At 43.7% G+C, this 21,578-nt stretch overlaps 2 protein-coding genes across 2 annotated transcripts; one reads left to right on the top strand and one right to left on the bottom strand.

Annotated features, from left to right (window-relative positions):
* The first annotated feature begins 1,800 nt into the window (after nucleotides 1–1,800).
* LOC117894300 (beta-1-syntrophin) lies at nucleotides 1,801–20,646 on the top strand. Its single transcript, XM_034801265.1, has 8 exons — nucleotides 1,801–2,232; nucleotides 11,154–11,455; nucleotides 11,532–12,013; nucleotides 18,627–18,836; nucleotides 18,901–19,208; nucleotides 19,489–19,683; nucleotides 19,742–20,116; nucleotides 20,178–20,646. The coding sequence occupies exons 2-8, from the start codon at nucleotides 11,214–11,216 to the stop codon at nucleotides 20,259–20,261; spliced, it is 1,896 nt and encodes a 631-aa protein (XP_034657156.1). The 5' UTR covers nucleotides 1,801–2,232; nucleotides 11,154–11,213; the 3' UTR covers nucleotides 20,262–20,646.
* Nucleotides 13,851–14,679, bottom strand: LOC117894301. The gene has a single exon (XM_034801266.1). The coding sequence runs from the start codon at nucleotides 14,661–14,663 to the stop codon at nucleotides 13,851–13,853; it is 813 nt and encodes a 270-aa protein (XP_034657157.1). The 5' UTR covers nucleotides 14,664–14,679.
* Nucleotides 20,647–21,578: the final 932 nt, after the last annotated feature.

Genomic DNA, 21,578 nt, shown 5'->3' with positions numbered 1-21,578 from the left:
AATTGGCCAGGCCGTGGCCGCGTCGAAACCAAGACCCAGGGGTGATGCCAAAACCAGGCCCAGGCAACGGAACGTTTTCTTCTGTTCACCGATGATTACCGATATTGCAATTGCAGGCTGTGAAAAATGCGTTGGGTGCGTGAAAAGGTTTTCCATTTTAATTGTTTCTTCCATCCAAAATCTGGTGGTTGCTTGTAAAGTATGAAAATCCCCCATTCCACTTGATTTCATTTCAGACAAGGTTATAATGGCAGCTCCACAAAATGAATTCTAAAAGATTTATTTAAATTAATTGCAACTATTTGTCGCTATGTGGTAAGGGAAAAGCCGATATCCTATAAAAATATGAGTTAACTATATAAAATTACTAATTAACAGAGTGTTGACCTTAATAATACACAGATCGAAGGAGAAAAATAATGTCTAAAGAGAGAGACATATGTACATAGTTGAAGAAAAAGGAGAAAGTAATGCCTATCCGAGCGTAGAACCAACCTCACCCGAGAGGGGTTTGCGGAGAAAGAGAATTCCGTGGAAAGTTAATAAGGCGCAACTTACTTTCATAAGAAAGAAGATGTGTAGAAGAGGCCCTATTAATTTCGCTGAGGACAAATATGGGGAACTGTTTTTGCACGGACTCGAGCATTTTCTGATATTTTTGGTACTCAGTAGACGAAGCGCAGGAGCCACATTCTTTTCTATTCGTTAGTTTTGAGCTCCTGTTCGGTTTCACAAATGTTAGTTTACATAAAAAGTATGTAAGTATGTAAGAAAGTTTAAAAGTCCGCGCCATTACCACCCACCCTAATCCACCTATCTGGCAGCACTGTATTAACCTTCAAAATTCATGTTCATGTAGAGTTCGTGTAAATGAAAAAAGTTGCTCATAAATGCAACGGATGTTTGAGGATAGAGCCCAGTACGGTACTCGATGCGCTAAATGTTTTTTCGAGCAAATCAGCGATGATATTCAAATGGAAACGATAAGAAATAATTCCGGTTTTTGTTCGACCGTTCACAGGTTAATACTCAGATCAGAAGAAAAAAATACCAGAAAAACATACGAATGGTGCCTGAACGGAAAATAGATTATATATATCTTCTTCTCAAACATACTCAAAAATGGAAGGAAACAAGCAAAACAACGGCAAAACTGCTAGAAAAGAGCAAATCGAATTGAATTTATGCAGTCGATCGAAAACTGATAACTTATCGGTACTCAATGTATTAATTTATAAGGAAATAAGACACATGTTTATAGCATTTCTGACCAGCCGGAACGGACCTGACTTTGTCACCACATCCAATCTCAAATAATACACTTATGCCTGCTTTCAAACAAAATTTGAATATTTAACAGGTTTTATTTTGTTAACAAACACAAAACGGTTACATCCATAATCCATAGTTTGCCCACTTTGGTCATACTGGCCACTGAGCAAAAAATATTGCACTTTCTGTCGACATATGAACAATACTTCTGAGTGCTGGGCATTTCTGTCGAAATCAAACTTATCGCTTTTAAATTTTGGTATTTTATATTCTTACTCGGTATTTATCTTGTTTTTATGAATAAGATAATGTTAAAAATAAATAAAAAAAAAAAACAAACATCAAATAATAGTTAAATTAAAGCCCAGATTTTGTGTAAATTTTTTTAGTTAAAATGTTTACAATAAGTGGAATTTCTCTCGCGCTCTTGTCTCAACAAGAACTCACCGAGTAGTTTCACGTTTCTCTCAGAAATGAAAATGGGAGAGCGGCATTTCAATTTGGACTTCAGCTTGTAACGGTAGCGGTAACTGTTGTCGGGAAATCGCTGGATGCCGCCGAAGTCGTCGTTGTCGTACAATAATAATAAAAAAGCGCTTAACAAAAGTAATACTAGGTAATTGGCTATTAATTGTGGTTATCGACTGGCCATTGTGGAGTCATCAACTTTTTGCATATCTCAGTGGAAGCAAACTGGAAAACAAAAGAAATACGAAGTAGTGTAATAAAATCAAAATAAATTGAAAGCAAAAAATCCTTAGTACACACACCGACGGCGGCCGCTGTGACTGTGTTTGTTTGTGCGTGTGTGTGAGTGTGCAGCAGCAGCTTGTGAGGCCCGCGCATGCGCCAACTCCCACAGCCGTAGTCGCGTCGGGTTTCTGTGCATTAATTGCTTTTGAGTTGAGGAGCCTTCATCGAAATCATTTGAAGTTGCAGACGATACGATCAGATCAGGCGGTAGGTGGTAACAAGTTTTGGTCGTTGTAAGCATAGTTTCCCTGTAGTTCCCCCGTTCTTTTCATCGAAAGAGTGGTCCGCCCACTCAAACTCTCCACTCTCTGTTACTCTGTCTGCGCTGCTCCCCCTGGCCCATTCAACCACCCACCCGCACATTTACTACGCGCGCTCTGCCGAAAAGCTCATTCTGCGACGTCGTCTGTCTGGCCCGTTAGCGTAAGTAAGCTTTTTCTTTCATTCAAGTTGCTGCAGTCGGCGTCGCGTCGTCGTTATGTTGCGTGAAAGTTAATTCCGTTTACTATCGGCATTCATCAACGTCATCATCACCTCACCCACCCATTCTTGGCCAGCGCAGTCGCCACCCCTGGCTAGCACCTGCCCTTCGTATTTTTGCCGGCTTTTGGTGTTAAGCATTTAAGCAGTAATTGACATGCATTTCCCGATATGTGGTGACAGATAACCAAAGTTTCTGCTGCCTTTTCTACTCGTAAGTATAAGTACCAGCAGTCCCGTTCTCTCCCGTACTAGAGTGTTGCAAGTGGAGCACTAACTGTGGGTGATTATTATCATAATGTGGATTAGGAGCTCATGTCATGGAGCTCACTTTTCATCATCTTGAGTGTGGCTTAAAATGCTCAATTTTTTGTGCCCTGTAAGTTTTTGTTTGTGGAATTAAAAGTCTCTCAGTTATGCAAATTAAATATTAAGAAAAACTAAATATTTATATACATAACTCAGGTGGGATGAAACGGTGCTTAAATCAACTTTAAGTATAATGAAATTAATTCTAAGCATTTCCAAAAATTAGTAGTTTAAAGACAGTTAAAGCCACTTCATATCCTAATCACTGCTAAATTTTCACGACTGAATAGATACACTCCAACCAATTGTTCACCAAAATCATCACCTTCTTAGGTCTTAGGTCAGTAATTGTTCCATTATTTAGATCAACTTTTTTTCAACGTTCAAATTAATGTGTTGTAATCCGCTTTTTTGTCTAGGGGCCCAACGTAGAGAAAGAGACCAAATTGCGTCAACTTAAACACAGACTGGTGCAATTAGAGCATTAGAGGACTTCTCCCTTCTTCTTAGCCTCCATTTGTGACCGTCTCTTGTTCCATTACCTTTTGTCATTCATCCCGGCTTTCAGCAGCCCACCCACCGACTGCAGGAAAATATAGCTGTTAAATTGCACTTAATGAAGCTGCATCATCACATTTTGCATTTGAGGCTTGCCCCGAATGCAAGGTAGAACGAATGGGGCGAGTGTTTGTCTGTGCTTGAGCCTCTGTCTGCTGTAGTCACTCCCATTGGCAGTTCTTTCCGCACGTGAGCAGATTCTTGACACCGGAGGAACAATACAAGAGACATTTGCATTCAACAGACAAATGAGTGGAAAATATGCCAAGACACAGGCAATTAATAAGGGAGAAGCCAGCTAGGTCTCCTTCCTCACCCCATATCATTCACCTTTCTGACTTTTGTCTTTCGCCACCTGCTGTTAGCCGCCTTCAATGATTACGGACACCTTCCTCTTCCCCTACAGCGTGGGACAGAGACCCGACCCCAAACGCTTCAGTCTCATTTACATTATTGTTTGCCTCAGCAATGCATAATAGTCCTGCGCTCTTCCTGCACTGCACAGAATCTTAGATCTTAAATGGTCTTCCATCATTTTAGAGACTCTCTTTATTGTTACTTGGGACTGGGACAGAGATTCGTTAAGTTTTTATACCCGGTACTCGAAGAGTAAATAGGGTATATTGTATTTGTGCGAATAACGGTTGTATGTAACGCACAGAAGGAAACGTTTCCGACCCCATAAAGTATATATATTCTTGATCAGCATCAATAGCCGAGTCGATTGAGCCATGTCTGTCTGTCCGTCCGTCCGTCCGTCCGTCCGTCCGTCCGTCCGTCCGTCCGTCCGTCTGTCCGTCTGTCCGTCTTGTTTGTCGGCTAGTTCTCAGAGACTATAAGAGCTAGAGCCACCAAATTTTGGCACCAGACTGCTGTATGCTCACACTGAAACCAGTGTATTTAAAAAATGAGCCACGCCCCCTTCCGCCCCCGCAAAAGTGCGAAAACCTCCCAAATCTACAATTTTGAAGATAACAGAAAACTAAACGCCATTCCGTAGGGAAAGACAATATCTATCAGATCACCAAATTGGGATCCGATTGGATTATTATTATAGCCACAATGAAGAAATTAATTTGCAGTGGCCAAACCCACCCCGTCCCGCAGCTTATAGCAGCACACTCTGCTTCGCGCAGTTTATGGCCTCTGCCCCTGACACTTCTCTGCCGCTGCCTCTGCCTCTGCTGCTGCCTCTGCCGCTGCCTCTGCCGCTGCCTCTGCCGCTGCCTCTGCAAAGTGTGTCTCTAGGGGAGGGTGGCGATCTAAAGGAGCGTGTTGGCGTGAGTAGTGTTGTTGATGTAGATGACAGAAAAAATTGAAGATTTGACAAATAACCGCTAAGTTGCAGATGTAGTACTGAGTGCCGGGTATAAAAGTTGTGACGCGTAAGAAGCGTCTCACACGTCCCTTCTCGTTCTGTGTAAATCATTGCTGAGATTAATTAGTAGATGGGTATGGCACGTTTTACTTTTCTAAACTTTCGTAATAAATGTGTAGTAAAAATCCAAACATCAATCCATTTTCATGTTCAGTTTCAGTTTGTGTCATCGTGTAGAAGTTTTGAAAGGTGAAGGAACTACTTTATAATATCTATAGGAATATGTTTTCTGTAAATCTTAGCACCAAAAAAACAGCTTTCCATCTGTTCCGTCAGTACAATCTTGTTCCATTAAAGTATTTCAGTTTTAGGATACTTTTTGGTAACAAGATATTTTCATAGCTAATTTTAAAAACTTTTTTTCTGTTTTCAAAGCTAGTTATTTATCCGTTTTTCGAGTGCAAAAACAAGTCCCAGAATTGGCCACGACATAACAAGTACTTGTCGATTCCTTTAACTTGGCGGGCCGCCCTGGAATACCAACTGATATGCCAACACACACACCCACGCACACTTATGTACGTCAATCAATACAAAATTTCGTAAAAATCAAAATTTCGTAAAAAAAACCTCACAAAACCAACATTTTTGCATTTCAAAGCTTAACATTTTCAAACGGTAAGCTAAAACCACAAAGTGTTTGGGTACACTTTATAGATGCATTGATTAGCCTTAGAGAATAGCTTAGTTCTAATGAACTTAGCTAATGCTAAGCCTCTCAGTTGAGTTCTCGCAGGTCGGGGCAACTAAATTACTAATGCATATGTCGAGTCACTTTTCCTGCACCATATCGAGTGGCAGAGTCTCTTTGAGCGAGAGTGAAGTGGGATGCTTTACGTATAATGTGTATTTAAAGATCATTAGTACGCCATTTATATGTAGATATAGCCGCCACCACGTACATATGTACATATGTATGCAACTACATTATGTAGGCTACATACCTATACTTATATACATATGTATGTATGTACATAAATATATAGGGGTTTATCGATTGCCACCAGTTGAGCTGTGGCTACATTACTGTGTGGCTCCATTGTTAAGAATGATTAAGAGGCTTCAATGGAAACAGCGGAGGGCATAAAGAGTAGCTCTGGGTAAAAGCTGGGGGAGCCCGTGCGGTCGTTGGGGCTGACGTTGGTGGGTGTCAAGGACAAGCGACAAGACATGTTTTCGCATGTACCTTTATCGAAATCCAACAGGATGTTGGTCACAATACCAAAAAACAAAAATGGCAAAGTAATTGGAACTCAGCTTCTAATGATGACTTGGCAAAATCTGAGTTGAATGGAAAATTATACTCGATCTATTAAAATACATACATACATGTCATTTTGTATGTACATATGTATGTATGTCGTAAATTTAATCGAAATTTGGGAGCGAGTATTCTCTCCATATTCTCCTCCCAGTTTAAATATATTTTAAACCTTCATTTTCCTCTCATTCCGCCATATATCGATGTCAATTTACGGATAAAGATCTAGACGCCAGTAAATTTATAAAAAACGAGTAGGGAAGTTTGTGAAACTCTTCATACGCGTCACAACTTTTACACCCGGTACTCAGTTGGTATACATATATACATATGTTCCTAAAGGAATCGACAAGTACTTGTTGTGTCGTGGCCAATTCTGGGACTTGTTTTTGCACTCGAAAAACGGATAAATAACTAGCTTTGAAAACAGAAAAAAAGTTTTTAAAATTAGCTATGAAAATATCTTGTTACCAAAAAGTATCCTAAAACTGAAATACTTTAATGGAACAAGATTGTACTGACGGAACAGATGGAAAGCTGTTTTTTTGGTGCTAAGATTTACAGAAAACATATTCCTATAGATATTATAAAGTAGTTCCTTCACCTTTCAAAACTTCTACACGATGACACAAACTGAAACTGAACATGAAAATGGATTGAAGTTTGGATTTTTACTACACATTTATTACGAAAGTTTAGAAAAGTAAAACGTGCCATACCCATCTACTAATTAATCTCAGCAATGATTTACACAGAAAAACTTAACGAATCTCTGTCCCAGTCCCAAGTAACAATAAAGAGAGTCTCTAAAATGATGGAAGACCATTTAAGATCTAAGATTCTGTGCAGTGCAGGAAGAGCGCAGGACTATTATGCATTGCCGAGGCAAACAATAATGTAAATGAGACTGGAGCGTTTGGGGTCGGGTCTTATGTTTTTAACGAATTTTATATTTTACATTTTTTTCATCTACATACATATGTACATATGTATGTATGTACATATGTATGTATGTACATACATCACTTCTCACAATACCACGTCTTTTAGTTTGACCCCGTCCTGAACCCGTCTGAACTTAATTCTAGGATCTGATAGATATTGCCATTCTCTACGGAATTGAGTTTTTGGTTAACTTATTTTTTTCAAAATTGTGGATGTGGCTGATTTTTGCCCTTTTGCGGGGAGGAATTTTTAAATACACTTGTAATAGTGTGATATCACAGCAATCGCAATGCAAAATTTAGTTTCTGTAGCTTTTTTAATCTTTGAAATCCAGGCGCTCATCAAGACGGGCGGACAGACATAGACTCGGCCATTGATCCTGATCAAGAATATATGTATGTATATACATACATATGTACATATATACTTAATGGTGTCGAAAACGTTTCCTCTGTGTTCCGACCACAAATACAATATACCCCATTTACTCTTCGATACCAGGGTATAAAAACAATGTGAGCAGCATTTACCAGTCGCTCTAATGAAGCAGCTTCGACACATGCACGCATACGCTCGCAGACACTCGAACTCACACATCCGCCGCTGCAGGGAAATTATGAAAATTCCATGAAAACGATGGAGCCTCTGCAGAGGCTCTTCAGAGCTCTGGAGGCAGCAGCAAAAAACGAAGCAAGAGGCAACCATAAATATTTTTCGAAATAAATTCTCGTTTACAAATTATGATTTTATGACTTTTTGATGGCGCCGCCACAAGCGCACACACTTACGCAATGCACAAACACACACCCCGACACATTGGGGCCATATATTTCCGCTCAGGGAGAGAGAGAGAGAGAGAAAGAGTGAGAACGGTTGCGAATCGAAGGCAAAACGCTTTACGTATTTATGGCCCCTTCACGCTGCCAGTGTTTCCGCCTTACATATCGATACAAAAGGCTCTACCCACCACCACCCGCTTTATCCTATATACAGAACCACACACAGACCAAAAACTTCACACATTTAGCATTACAAACAGAAAACAAACCTTAAAGCGGCGCCCAAAAAAAAAGTTGTTACACAAAAGCGAGAAAAAATTTCGCTAGAGCTAAATGCAAGTTCCATGTGCAGTGTGCTGCAGCAGCTGCTGCCATTTCCAAGCTTTTCTCCTTTTCCCTCGATTTTTTGTTGCCTACTTTTAGGAGCACAATTTATGACCGCCTGGCATTAAATTAGCCAAAGCGCAGCATGATAAATGGCACTGACGATGGCGACAAGCGACGTCCGGCGCTTATTAGGGCCGACCGCACAGTTGGCCCGGAATATGATGTAGGTGGTGTGGAGGTGGACGACGTGACCCCTCCCCTGCCATTCCCGGATGGAGGACACATCCGTGCAAATAGTTTAAATCTCATTTGGTCCCAGTCTGTTTGAGGGTTATAGTGCTCTTATTTGGCTTTAATTTAGTTGTCGCCAATGGAGTTTTTTGTCAGGAATACCATGGAGTTGTTTATTGCAGAGAGAGGCCACCATTAGGTGGGGGTTAAATAAAACTTCACTCATTTCCTAAGTGAAGAAGAAAGAGTGGCTAAGAAATTAAATTGATTGATTGGGAAAGGAACGTGTAGCCGATTCACCTTTTCATTGTTCTCAATGCGTTCAGTTGGGAACGACTGAAGTTGTTCAGTTGTAGTTTCATATTTCTAGAGGAACGGATACCGATAAGCGAATCACACTTAATTCAATCATATTGTAATTCTAATAATAACGAGTAGGAACGTTTGTGAGACGCTTCGTACGCGTCACAACTTTTATACCCGGTACTCAGTCAGTAAATCTGTCCATAGTGGTTTTTTTTCGAATTTCACAATTTATATTTGTCTTACATATGTACATACATATATCATCTACATCTACATCACTTCTCCCGCCACCCTCCCCCAGTGACGCACACTGAATGGGGCAGAGGGTTCGAGCGAGAAAAATAACAACAAGAAGCAAGCATAAGAAAAGCTGCTAGACCAATGCCACTGAAAATTAATTTCTTCGTTCTGGCTGTGATAATGATCGCACCTAATCGCAATTCGTTGATCTGCAATTAATAAATATAGTTTTCTTATCTTCAAAATTGTGGACACAGCAGACTTACGGCCGAAAGGCGGCAGGGCGAAAAGGAGCGGGGCTAAGTCTGGAGGCAAAGCTCTTATAGTCTCTGAGAACTAGCCGACAAACAAGACCGATAGACGGACGGACAGACAGACACACATTGCTATATCGACTCGGCTATTAATGCTGAGCAGGAAGTATATACAGTTGTGTTCAATGAAATAGTAGTGCCGCGCCTAGACTATTTTTGAGACCCTTCCAATCTTTCGAATTGAACAAGCAACATTGGAAAGCCTGAAATGTACACATTAGAACCCAGAGAGAACCCTAGAACATTTGCATTCCATCTTCTTGTCTTACAATACCCTTGAAAACTTCTATTAAATGAAATAGTAGGGCTGGGTGCAAGTATTAAACAATAAAAAAATGATTAAAAACTAAAATCCGGAGGTATAATGGAATTCAAAACCAAGTTGCATGTGTTCTTATTGTTATATTTAACAGTTTCAACTAAATGAAGAACCCTGAAAAATGATTTTTTTTTGCGAGAAAATTGTCTTTTAGTAGATGGTCGAAGATGGTTGAAGGCTAGACCAAGGTAGGAATGGAAAGTCATCCGAAAAGGTCGACCCTTTCCATGTCTCTATTTATGATCTAACTACCCAATCCATTTCTTACAATCCTTTCGTCTAAGCATTTCTGCAAAATTCCTAAGCCCACAACAACACCTTGGATGAGTGTATGTGTGCTTTTCATTTTCTTTTGTGTGTGTATGTGTCTGCTTACAATTATGAGCGTGGTGATGACAACATCACCAGCTTCTTCGTCACCGTCATCTCGCAGCGTGCATTGCCATTCGTCTCAAGCAGTCGCACACTTGAAAAAGTGTATATTTTTTGCCAGTCTGTGCCACAAGGGCCTTGAGCCGAGAAGTACGCTGCGTTGCAATAATAATTATAAATGTTACACAATAAATTGCAAAGCAAACAGACTCGACGTAAGCAGAGGCAGACACAGAAGCACTGGCTGTGGCAGTGTCAGTGGCAGCGCCAGCGATAGCAGGAGCAACTGTGGCACCAGCAGCGGCAAAATTACTTCCTGCTGAATCGTAAGCGGAAATGTACATACAAATGGCACTCACACACAAGCATTCAAACACATAGAACAATCGTGGTAGCAGGATGTGTCTGACTGGAGCGGCCACCGACTTGCCCCGAACCGAGAGCGTGAGCACGAGAACGAATGGGGCCTGCCAATAGCCGAGTCACGGGCGCAGCTCCAGCGGGAACATTGCTCCGAGGAGTGGCATCTTGTCAAATAGAAAATCATAGAAATACGTAATTGTAGAGCTGCTTCGCTACCAAAGGAGTCGCACTGTTGCTCTCTGCCAAGGCGGACGAAGGATGTGGCAGGATGTTATGCTACGGCGCTTTGCATTCCTCCATTGGTTGGTTGTGGTGCAGCTTTTGTCGCCTCCACTCGCCTCTCATCTTTCGCATTTTGAGAATGCAATAAATCTTGGACTGGAAAACAATGACATATTTTCTCTACTCGTTCTTCTCCCTTTGTCAGGACGTGTGGGTTCTTTCCGCTGTCATTCCCATGCCGGACAATGAATTTCCTTTCCACTTATTGCTCTCCACCACCTGTCAAACATCCGCATGTCTAAATGCACACTCGATTGAGAGTCTGTTGTTTCCTTAAGATCCTCAATTAATAGCTGGAGACCTAGATATGGGAACAATCTCATTTACTATTCAAATTATAATTTATATTTTATAAATTCAATAATTATTGAAGATCTCTGAAAGGATCAGACACTTTATGTGGGCTGAAAAGATATATGTAGGCATATCCTACAAGTCCTCCTCAGTCCTTGTTGGCCGCTTCGCAGACCAAGTTCGGACTCTTAAACATAATCGCTTCCTATACGAAAAATTGTCGTCTTAATAAGTTAATCACAATTCAATATTTACGAGTGTTTTACATTGCTTTTTAAAACCATTTCAAATGGGAAAAGTATTCAAAAAACGAGTACAACATTTATTCCCGGTACTGTTTAGCTAAAAAAAATATTATTCTCTCTTCTAGGCTGTTCAGGTGTCTATCATGTAGATCCCAGAATAAGAGGGAAGTGGAATAAGTGGATTCATGGTGGAATCCTCGAGCCTGGGTCGGACCCCTCCGTCCGCCCAGCAGCAAATTCCGCAACAGAACTCGCCCTCGCCCTCTGGGTTGCGGTGCGGCAACATGGAGACGCGGGTTCGCGGGGCCTGGTATCGTGTCCTAGTCACACTTGAAACGGACTTCCTGGCAGTCAGCCTCGACGAGTCATGTGAGTCGGCGCAGCAAACGATTGATGGGCAATCGACCACGCTGAATGGCACCTTGGGGTGAGTAGCGGGAGTAGTTTTCTCTGAAGGGGCTTCCTGGCACTATATCGGTCCTCTTTTATCCAAATTTTTGCAGAAGTAATCACAGTGGTGGAGGGGGCGGACCTGTTGGTGGAGGAGGCTCTAGTCAGAATGGCACTGGAACCCTGCCCAGCTCCGCCTCTCTGCAAGGCATGAATATCCAAGACACCGAAGTAGATGGTTCGACCAACAACGACAACGGAGATCGGGATCTCTGCCTGAACAACAACAACAATGCCGGCGATGGGGGCGGCATGGATTTGTGCGACGTACCTGACCATGTGGCCAACCAGAAGCGCCATGTGCGAATCATCAAGTCGGACAATAACGGCCTGGGCATATCCATAAAGGGTGGGCGCGAGAACCGTATGCCCATCCTTATCTCGAAGATATTTCGGGGCATGGCCGCCGATCAGGCCAAAGGTCTCTACGTGGGCGATGCCATCCTCACCGTCAACGGAGAGGAGCTGCGCGACGCCACCCACGATGAGGCTGTGCGCGCCCTCAAGCGCTCTGGTCGCGTGGTGGATCTGGAAGGTAGGTGGAGCATACGTGTACGCTACAGATACATTTGTAACTTTTTTAGCCAGAATGTCAAATCGTTATTTGCTTAAAACATTTTGTTCACTCAGCGATGGGTGGGGGGACGTGCTGGAGCAAAAGGGAGAGCTTAAAAAAATGTCATTGAGCGAGTCAAACTAACAAGTAAACTATGAGCGACAGCCACAGTGGGATGGAATGGAGCAATCAGTGATCAGTTTCTGAAAGAAAGAAGCAGCTAAAAGCAGCTATATCTCAGTTATCCCACTCCTTAAGCAGCTATCGATTGTAAAAGAGTTTCTCCGATTGTAAACTCCCGCAATATTCAACCTTAGATCCGCAACAGTTTTGATGCGAAACTTTGTTTGTGATAAATGGCAGTCCCTGATGCTGGATAGATAATGTTTCCCCAATGATTAATTGACCCAGAGAGTCGCACTGTTTTTGTCCTGTTTTCGAAAGCATCCATCCCATGGTGGAGCAACGAACTGGAAGGCAGAACAGAGGGCTTAAGCGCAAAGACATACGTGGGATTACTCAGCAAAAACATGCGAGCTACTGCCGCTTCTGATGCTGCCACTGCTGCCGTTGCAGCTGTGTACTGTTATAAATCCCCACCAGCAGCCAGCTCCCCCAGACTAAGTTATCCCCTCCTCCCATGTTTACTGTTAGCTGTTGACTGCTGTTAGTGGCGCTGGTTTGCTGGTTGGTTGGCTGGTTAGCTGGATGGTTGGCTGGTTGCTTGGCTGTTGCTCGGTTTGTTTGCCCCAGCCCGGCAATGAGTAATGAGAAAAGTTTTCTTTCCATTTGATCAAATGGCCCAAAAATACACAGTTGTTGGTGGAGAGGAGATAGCTGACACAGTTTGTGGCAGGCCAGGAGTGGCAGGGTGTGGATTCTAGGCACCTCGTCCACAGCTCTTTGCGTAGCTGAGATAATTCCAAGAAAAAATATGTACAATGTACATACATATGTATGTATGTACATATGTATGTACATACAAGTATGTACAAAAATAAAGACGGATTTATTTGTGATGAGAAGACAATTGGACTTAACAAGGAAGAAAATATTTGATTGAATAAATTTGATCGAATGGAGCTCTATCAATGATGAGCGTAGGAGCAATTTCCGCACATCAGTTATTAGCGTTGGTCTTAGCTCTAATTATTTTATACTTTTCTATATCTAGTTCAAAGGTTTCAAAAATAAAACAGTTCGCAATTACACACGTCTCAGTGACACATCATCACAATCATAATCATTCAAAGCATGGAGTATGAGCTCCTTCTCGTGGATAGGGGAGGGAGAGGCAGAGGCAGAGGACAATGCCTTATCAAAATGTGCAAGCAAAGTCGGAGCATCGCTTCCTGTTCAGAGCACAACACAATAGGCAGTAGTACGCATCAATTAGGCGATGCAAATGTCCTTACACACACACACGGGCACTCACTTTTAAATGCACAGAGTAAGAGAGCAGCACAAAAGCACAACAAACACACGCATATGCATACATACATACATACATGCACATGTGAACCTTCTTGTGGACGTAACCCAATCACAATCCAAGCCATTTGGCATAAACAATGCAATGATCCATGCAGGACAATTTTGCTGAAACAACTTCCTGCTCTCTCTGTCTCTTAATCGAAGGGGAGCAAAAGCAAGAGCAGCCAATAACACACACATTTCTGGTGCACTCCACAACTCCATCCACTTCTCTTTTCTATTCACTTAGAGACAACATCATACGCTTTAGTGTTCAGTTCAAATTGATATATATATTTATTTCGTTTCTCAGTTCCAATTTCGAGTCTCATGCGAATACCTCCTAGATCCTCCTCAGGCGCTCGCTGCGAGTGCGTTGACGGGGCTGCTCAACAGCCAGGATAAGGCGACCGAACTGTGCGCCTCGGGATCCCAGGGGCAGCAGGATTAGGCGACCGCTGGCCAACTCGTTTACCAGCGCATCTTCCTCCTCCTGCTCGCCCACCAACTCCACCTGGGACTCTTCCGGATCCAACTCGTTCTCGGGCTCGCTCAGCTCAGGGGCTCCATAGGTGGAGGCGGGCTTGGCACTAGCCGGTGGGCCATAGGTGCCTGCTGGTGTGACCGCTCTGACTTCAACGTCTGTGGGTATTGACTCCGGCTCATTTTGCTGCGCCTGGCCCAGGGCAGGGACATCAGCAACAGGCTGCTGCCCATTACCAGCAACAGCGCCATCGGCGTCGAAGTCCTCGACAGCCTCAATATTGGGTGGCTGAAAGTCCCGGGCCGGAGCCTGGGCCACCACCTCCACGGTGTCCTGCTGGTCGTCGGGAGCTTCATAGGTGTTGGCAGGCTTACGGAGGAAGACCTCCAGTTCCGCTTCACTCTCCGTTTCCGCTTCCTGCTGCTCCACTTCGGTGGTGGTCTCAGCATTCTCCAGAGCTTCCACGGCACTGGGTGTGGTTAGGGGTTCCGCCTCCAGCTTGGGCTTCTCGCCGGGCAGGGCAAATGCGATTCTGGGACGAAAGCCTGCCGGTGGGTAGGGCGTTGAGGAGTACTCCACCTGGCGCTGACTCTTCAGACGCCGCTGGGGCATGGCTGAAACGGCGGCCAGAGCCAGGGCTACGGCAAAGATCAGAATGGAATGGCTCTTCATGTTTCTCGCTGGGCGATTGCTAACGGTTTGTGTCTGGCTGCTGTGGGTGCTCTCCTATTTATACATACGCATGCAATTATACATATGCCCCGTATCCACATATCCATTTGCATGCCGTTTGCTCCATCCATGCCAATTCTACATCAGAATTCAGTAACGGTCGCAAGGCCGTCTTTGAGTTTCGAGTTCGAGTTCAGCTCGCCTCAGCTCGGTTATGAGAACTCGATACGAGCTGTTGCTCAGTGTCGATGCAGTGCACAGTATGGGATGGGATGGTATGGGATGGGACAGACGAACGACAATTATTGGCGCATTTAAAAACTTATCGTGGCCCATGAAGCTCAATGTTAATGTCGCTTTAATATCAACAGCCCCAACTTAACTTCACTTATCTCAGCCAGCCCTGCTCTGGCTTGGCCCTCCCCAAAACTCAAGTCATCGTTGTCAACGTGCCTCGCATGCCACGCAGCTGACGCACGCCACAGTCCACAGTCAGAGTCAGACTCTGTCCCGAAGTTTTTGTTCCCTATAGAAACCAGTTTTATGAATTTCTTTGAATTGGCTCAACAATTGGTTGAGATTAACAGAAATAAATAAATTCAGATGGAATTGGAACAATATTCAAATATGAGCAAAATATTACATTTATTTGTTTGTCTTTGAGCTATTTCCATAAAGAAATCTTAATCTCAAATTCAAAATTCAAAAAATATTTATGATGGCGCTAACAAAGGCCACCAAATAGCCCATTGACTCCTCTTCACTTTGTCGCAATCGAAATTGCCTTCATTGCTCGTTTTGTTGCCTGCTCAGTATTTTGATTTTCGGCTTTTGGTTTGCGGTCTTGTCCATAATTTCAACGGTGTGTTCATTAAATTAAAGTGGCCCAGATCTATGGACACAATTTCAAAGGCCCGTAGCTATGGTATCGGGGACGGGACGTCATACTTCGCAGCTCATCGCCATCCGTCGTCTTCGTTGCCTAGGCCCAGGCCTAACCTGGCATCAACTCTTGATTCGAACTCCAATTTACAAGTTCGCCAAGTTGTTTGCCAAGCTCCGCTGGCCGCTGTGCTCCCAACTTTGCCCCAAAGTATTCTGGGCCCAGGCAGCCGTCTCATTGTAATTTAAATAAGCCAGGAGCTGCCTAAAATGGGATTGCATGGCATGGGCTGTAAGTGGATTCCAGCTCCAACTGCCAAATGTCAGCGACAGACTTCGGTGTTGGCGACGACAGTTGGACTTACTCTCTTGCTGCCTGCTTACCAAAAAGTCCATTAGCAATGGTTTTTACAACTTGGCACACATTCGTGGACCCACCCAACCACCAATCAGACCTCCTCCTCTCCACAGTCCACCCAAGTGGATCCTACTTAACCAACCTGCCTCAGTCCTAGCCATGGTCCCGCCCCAACTCTGTCCCTCCCGAGGAGCTCGTGAGATTTTACTCGCAAAACTTTTGCTCAAAGTTTGTTTTAACGCACGATTTACCGAATTCCGAACGCGGCCTGCTGTTGATATCATATTCCGACTTGGCACGCCCACTGCACGGCTTTCCATTTGATTTATGCTTTTTGTCGGAGGAATGGTGGATCTGTAGGATTTCGGTTTGTCGCTAAAGGTGTAAAAACGTTTTCAGGCTAGTTTGCTGAAAATTAAATGCTTTCCAGAAATAAAGTGATCGTAAAGATCTGGGTTTTGGGGAAGAACAAAGGAACAAAATAAAATGGTCTAAGAATGGATTTGTGCTCCTTAGATCCCCTCAATGTTCAAGTACAAAATGTACAAACTGACACAAAGTTGAAAATGTAATTAAAAGTGGTGAATAATTTGAAAAATATCGTAATAGCCTTTGTGGCTCCAATACGGCTAACTTTTATATTCAGATAGCTCGCCAATCCTTTTAGCTAATTTTGTTTGCTCTCTTTTTGTTCAACTTTGCTCAAGAATTTGTCTGAGCACTAAGCAAATCCTTGAGTTGAGAGTCTTCTAATGCCATATTTACTGGCAAAATGTGAGCGGAAAATATTCATACTTAAGCACCTAACAATTGTGGCCTGTGGCATTTTCAGCCAACTTTTCCATAACTTGTTTGTTTTACTAGTCTAGAATTGTTTTTAGGACACACACTCATAGAGCGCCGAGACGGGAGTGGAGCGAAGGGCTGGTGCAACTTTATTTACTCTTAAATGCAAAAATGTACACAACTTATTACAGTTGTTGCTATTTCTGTTATAAACTTTTTCCCAGTTGCAATTGCGTTTCTCGTTTGGTCCTGTTTGCTCTTCAGTCCACTCCGAAATATCAGACGACCCACTGTCCATCCTCTCTAGCTCTCCGTACTCCCACTGCCACTTTTCAAAGCATCGGACTTGCGCCTGCCGCTATGCTGTTTTTCCACTGTTTGTTTGTCGTTGGCTGCATATTTGTGAATGTAAATGTTTGCAGAGCTCCACCAGAGACTGCTACGGCGGCTTCCACTCTTAACCCTTTAGTGTACGTAAATGCCAAGCAATTAGCAAGTTGGTGGTCCTGATACCATCCCCATTCCAAACCCAAACCCAAACCCCATCTCGTTGCGGGGCCGTCCGCTCTAATTAGTTGAGCCAAACACACGAATCGAGTCGGACAAACCGCCTCCGCTGATGCTGACGCTATCGCTGCCCACCACTGTGCTGGGGGCTGTGCTGGCCGATGGCATTAAGTGTGAAAATTGAATTTCCAAATCACTCGACGACATCGTCGGGCAACAGCAAACGGAAATTGTGCAAATGCTGTGGGTGGAATGCCGAGTGGGGGCCAGCGGGAGCTAGCGGGCCGGGCTGCCGTTCCCCAGTTAGATATGCGACTACGACACTTTACCTATTCCCGTGCACAGGTACAGACACAGTCACAAGTACAGCACCTTGCATCGTCATCAGCATTTGCATAGAAGCTGCACACTGGTGCACAGGCCATTTAAAACAGCCATTGTGGAAATCTTGATGGAAGTTTATTTTTTCATTATTACATTTCTGCTTAAAAAATGTTGACTGGTTATAGAGATTATAAGGAAAAATGCATGATTTCATAGGAAAAATATGTTGGAGTAAAAAAGAAACAATGAGGAATGAGAGACGCTTCGCAGGCGTCACAACTTTTATACCCGGTACTCAGTCAGTATTCATATATGTATGTATTTACATTCATATGTATGTAACTTTAGTATGATATGTATGTAACTTTATCGTGATACATATGTATATACATATGTTCATATGTAACCTGGCCTTTTACATTTACAATTTACATTTTACATTCTTTCTACTTCTGTCATCTACATCTACATAACTTATTATGCCAACACGCCCTTTTATCTCGCCCCTCCTCCACAATATAACCCTCCTAGAGCCGCACACTGCATGAGGCAGATTCTGCGAGATATAATGACAACAATAAACAATCAGAGACTGTTATGGTCTCTAAGTACTAGGCGCTCATCACGACGGACAGACGGACGGACAGACAGACATAGCTGAATATAAATACTTTTTAGGGTCGGTAACGCTTCCTTCTGTATGTGAAATTTTTCGAGCACAAACCCAATATATGTACATATTTAAACTTCGAGTACCGGGTATAATGACGCTCAGACCAGTGTGCAGGGAAGTTTGCCGGCTGTCGTGAGGCTTTGGGTGTGCAAATCGAATAAAAATGGAGCGGAAACTCTAATGAATTTATGCCGCAACGTTTGCCAAGACTTCTACACTCACATCGGTAACGAGAACGACAACGAGCGCGAAAGAGTCAGACTCCTCTCCGTCTGATTGCATGTGCTGTTTTTGTATGTCTCTGGGAGTCTCTCTTGTTGACGACACCACACTTCCTTTCCTGTGGCCTCCTCCATATTCATGTGACTTCCATATCATTCGATTCCCATATCAAGTATCTCTACATGTTTGCCTCTGTGTGGTATTTTTCCAGTTAAATTCCTACGCGAAGTAACGCCCTACTTTCGGAAGGCGAGCATCATCTCGGAAGTCGGATGGGAGCTGCAGCGCGCCTTCCTCTGTCCGCTGGGACCGGGCGTGCCCACCTCTCCGCCAGCGCCAAAGACAACGCCTCGCGCGGACACGCGCTACATCCCCCTACAGCTGACGCATCTGGCCAGGAATCTCAAGTACATCGATCCGGGTAAGTCCCTCCAACGGGAACAGCTCATGCAGCACCTGCCTCTTTTTTCATCTCCTCCCTCCAGAGAACCGCTGCTTCGAGCTGCACTCGCCGGACGGAGTGCACTCCTGCATCCTGCGTGCGGCGGACTCTGCGGAGGCTCTGGTCTGGTTCAATGCTCTGCATTCGGCCATGGGCAGCAGCACGCAACGGGCCCTGGCGGAGGCCAATCGCGCGCTGACCAATCTCATCGGCGAACTGAAGCACATCGGCTGGCTGAGCAAGCGCCTGAACGGAGGCAGCTCGGGCAGTGCCGGAGGCGGCGGTGGAAGTGGCAGTGGTGCAGCCAGCGGCGGGAGCGGTACCTCCAACAGCGGAGTGGCCGGCGAGCTGGTAAGTGTGGTCTCACCTGAATCCAATCCGCAAACCCTTTTCTGGCTAACATTTTGAGGCAAACTTAGCAGCCCCACCTGCTGCCCTGAAGGTTTACCGAGAGTTGTACGTGCACCTCGCCTCTTAGCCCCTCACCTTACTCAAAGTGGCCATCAGTTGCTTGGTATTTCGCCTGAAGGACATACCAAGTGATACATTCATAAATATCCGATCATCGATTATCCGATTTACAGTTCGGTAGATATTCTGTATGATTTTAAAATATAAATATCGTTCACAGCCCAGCGGTCGATCCAGCTCTGAGAGTTCGGATGAGAGTGACAAGTGGTTGCCCATATTTGTGGCCGTGACGGAGCGGGAGTTTCGGATATACGAGAGTGCCCCATGGTCCGTGGAGGCTTGGAGTCGGCCCCTCGAGATCTATGCCCTGGCCACAACGCGTCTCGCCGGAGCCGGGAACAATTCCTCGCTGAATGTAAGTGCAGCCTTCTCATTCCATGCAATTTATGGAAATCGTAAGATTCACTTTTCAGGGCCAACAGACCACGGTGTTTTGTGTACGCTGCGGCACTGCTAGGGGAGTCCTCGTATACTGGTTGCGATCGGAGACGCATCGCGACATGGCAGCCTGGGCCAGGGCCTTGGTGCAGGGCTCCCACCAGGCGGTAAACTATCAGAGGGAGTTCTCCTTCCGCTGCCTCTATCAGGGCCGACAGTGTCAATTGGTTGTGCATATCAATCGTGGCTTTTTTCTGTACGATTGTGGTGGCTTCGCCCCCACCACGCCAACGCCGGCGGTGGCCGCCACCAAAACGCAGCTCTGGCATTTTGCCTTCGACAAGCTAAAGGGCTCGGCAGATGATGGCACGCGGTTGCTGTATCTGGACTTTGGTGATGATGGAGAAATTGTAAGTCATGTCAAATCGTTTTTCCATCAACTAGACACTAATTTTCTGTTTTCCCCTGCAGGAACTGGACATGGAGTGTTGCCCCAAGCCGGTTGTATTTGTCGTGCATAATTGTCTGTCTGCCAAGGTTCATAATATTGCCTAGAATGCGGTACAATTGGAAAGATCTATGATAAAAATGTTGACTTTTTAGGTGTAATGGAACTTTGTTACAAGTTTTGTCTCTATTTCAAATTTGGTTGAGATTATTTGTACTTTTTACGATTCTCTAAGGACCTATTGAATTTTGTATACCCGGTACTCGAACAGTAAATAGTGTACGTTAGATTTGTGATCGAAGCCATAGAAGGAAACATTTCCGACCCTTTAAACTATTTATATTCTTGATCAGCATTAATTGACAAGTCGATTTAGTTGTGTCCGTCTGGTCGTCTGTCCGTCCATCTTGATGAACGCCTAGTGCTTCGAGGCTATAAGAGCAACAGCAACAAAAATCTGCATCCACACTGCTCCGATATCACACGGTTGCAAGTGTAGCCTAAAAGGCTAAACGATAATCTGTTATTATTTCTATTATTAATTTTCAAGATACGAGAAGATCAACAAAAACGCAGTTCCGTAGATGGGGCCGAATCTAGCAGATCCCTTAATTAGGCCAGAATAATGAAATTCATTTGCAGTTTCTACCCGCCAGCCCTTTCAGCTCATTCTCTCTCTCACTCGCACACTCTGACTCGGGCAGAGAGCGTCTCTGGAGCGCGAAAGCTAAAAAGGGGGTGTTAGTTGGAGAGTTAATGTAGACGTAGAAAAGATCGTGAGGTTACATATGTACATGTATACATATGTTCGAATGTACATGTACTGAGTACCGGGTATACGAATTTTGACGAGACCGAGCGCGTCTCACAACGATCCTCCTCGCTTTAAAATCGTTTCGTATTTTGTAAGCGTGCAACCCAGTGCAATATTTTGATAGCTCTGTCAATTACCTAAGATTATGAAGAATAGATTTGGAGAGGAAAGTTATTATTAGTTCTTTTGCAGAAATTATTTACGTAAATGTTTTACAAAATGTCTATAAAAATGTAACGTCTATTATGCCTAAAATAGAAACTCTTATAGAAACCATAGAGCCCTTCCCGCTAACGACTTAGTTAATTTAGTAGAGAAAAGGAAAGACAAAGCTAGCTCTTCAGTTTCCTTGTGGTTATGGGAATGGATTAGTTTGGTAGATACAACAGGAATACAAAGTAGAAAGAAACCTATGCAAACACCGAGTAGAAGAAACCGAGAAGAGAACGGGAAACCCTAAGAGCAAAACTGAAAAACTTTATTTAAATTGTAAGTAGACGTAAATTCATTTTATACGCGTGTCATATACACAGGATAACATCTAAAGAAATATCGAAAATAATGAATAATAAAGCTAAATCTAATCTATCTACATTAACAACATTTGCAT

Source organism: Drosophila subobscura, chromosome J (assembly GCF_008121235.1).
Source record: "Drosophila subobscura isolate 14011-0131.10 chromosome J, UCBerk_Dsub_1.0, whole genome shotgun sequence".
In the NCBI taxonomy this organism is placed as follows: Eukaryota; Metazoa; Arthropoda; class Insecta; order Diptera; family Drosophilidae; genus Drosophila; species Drosophila subobscura.
Note: the sequence above shows the minus strand (reverse complement) of the source record. Positions and strands in the feature narration are given on the sequence as shown.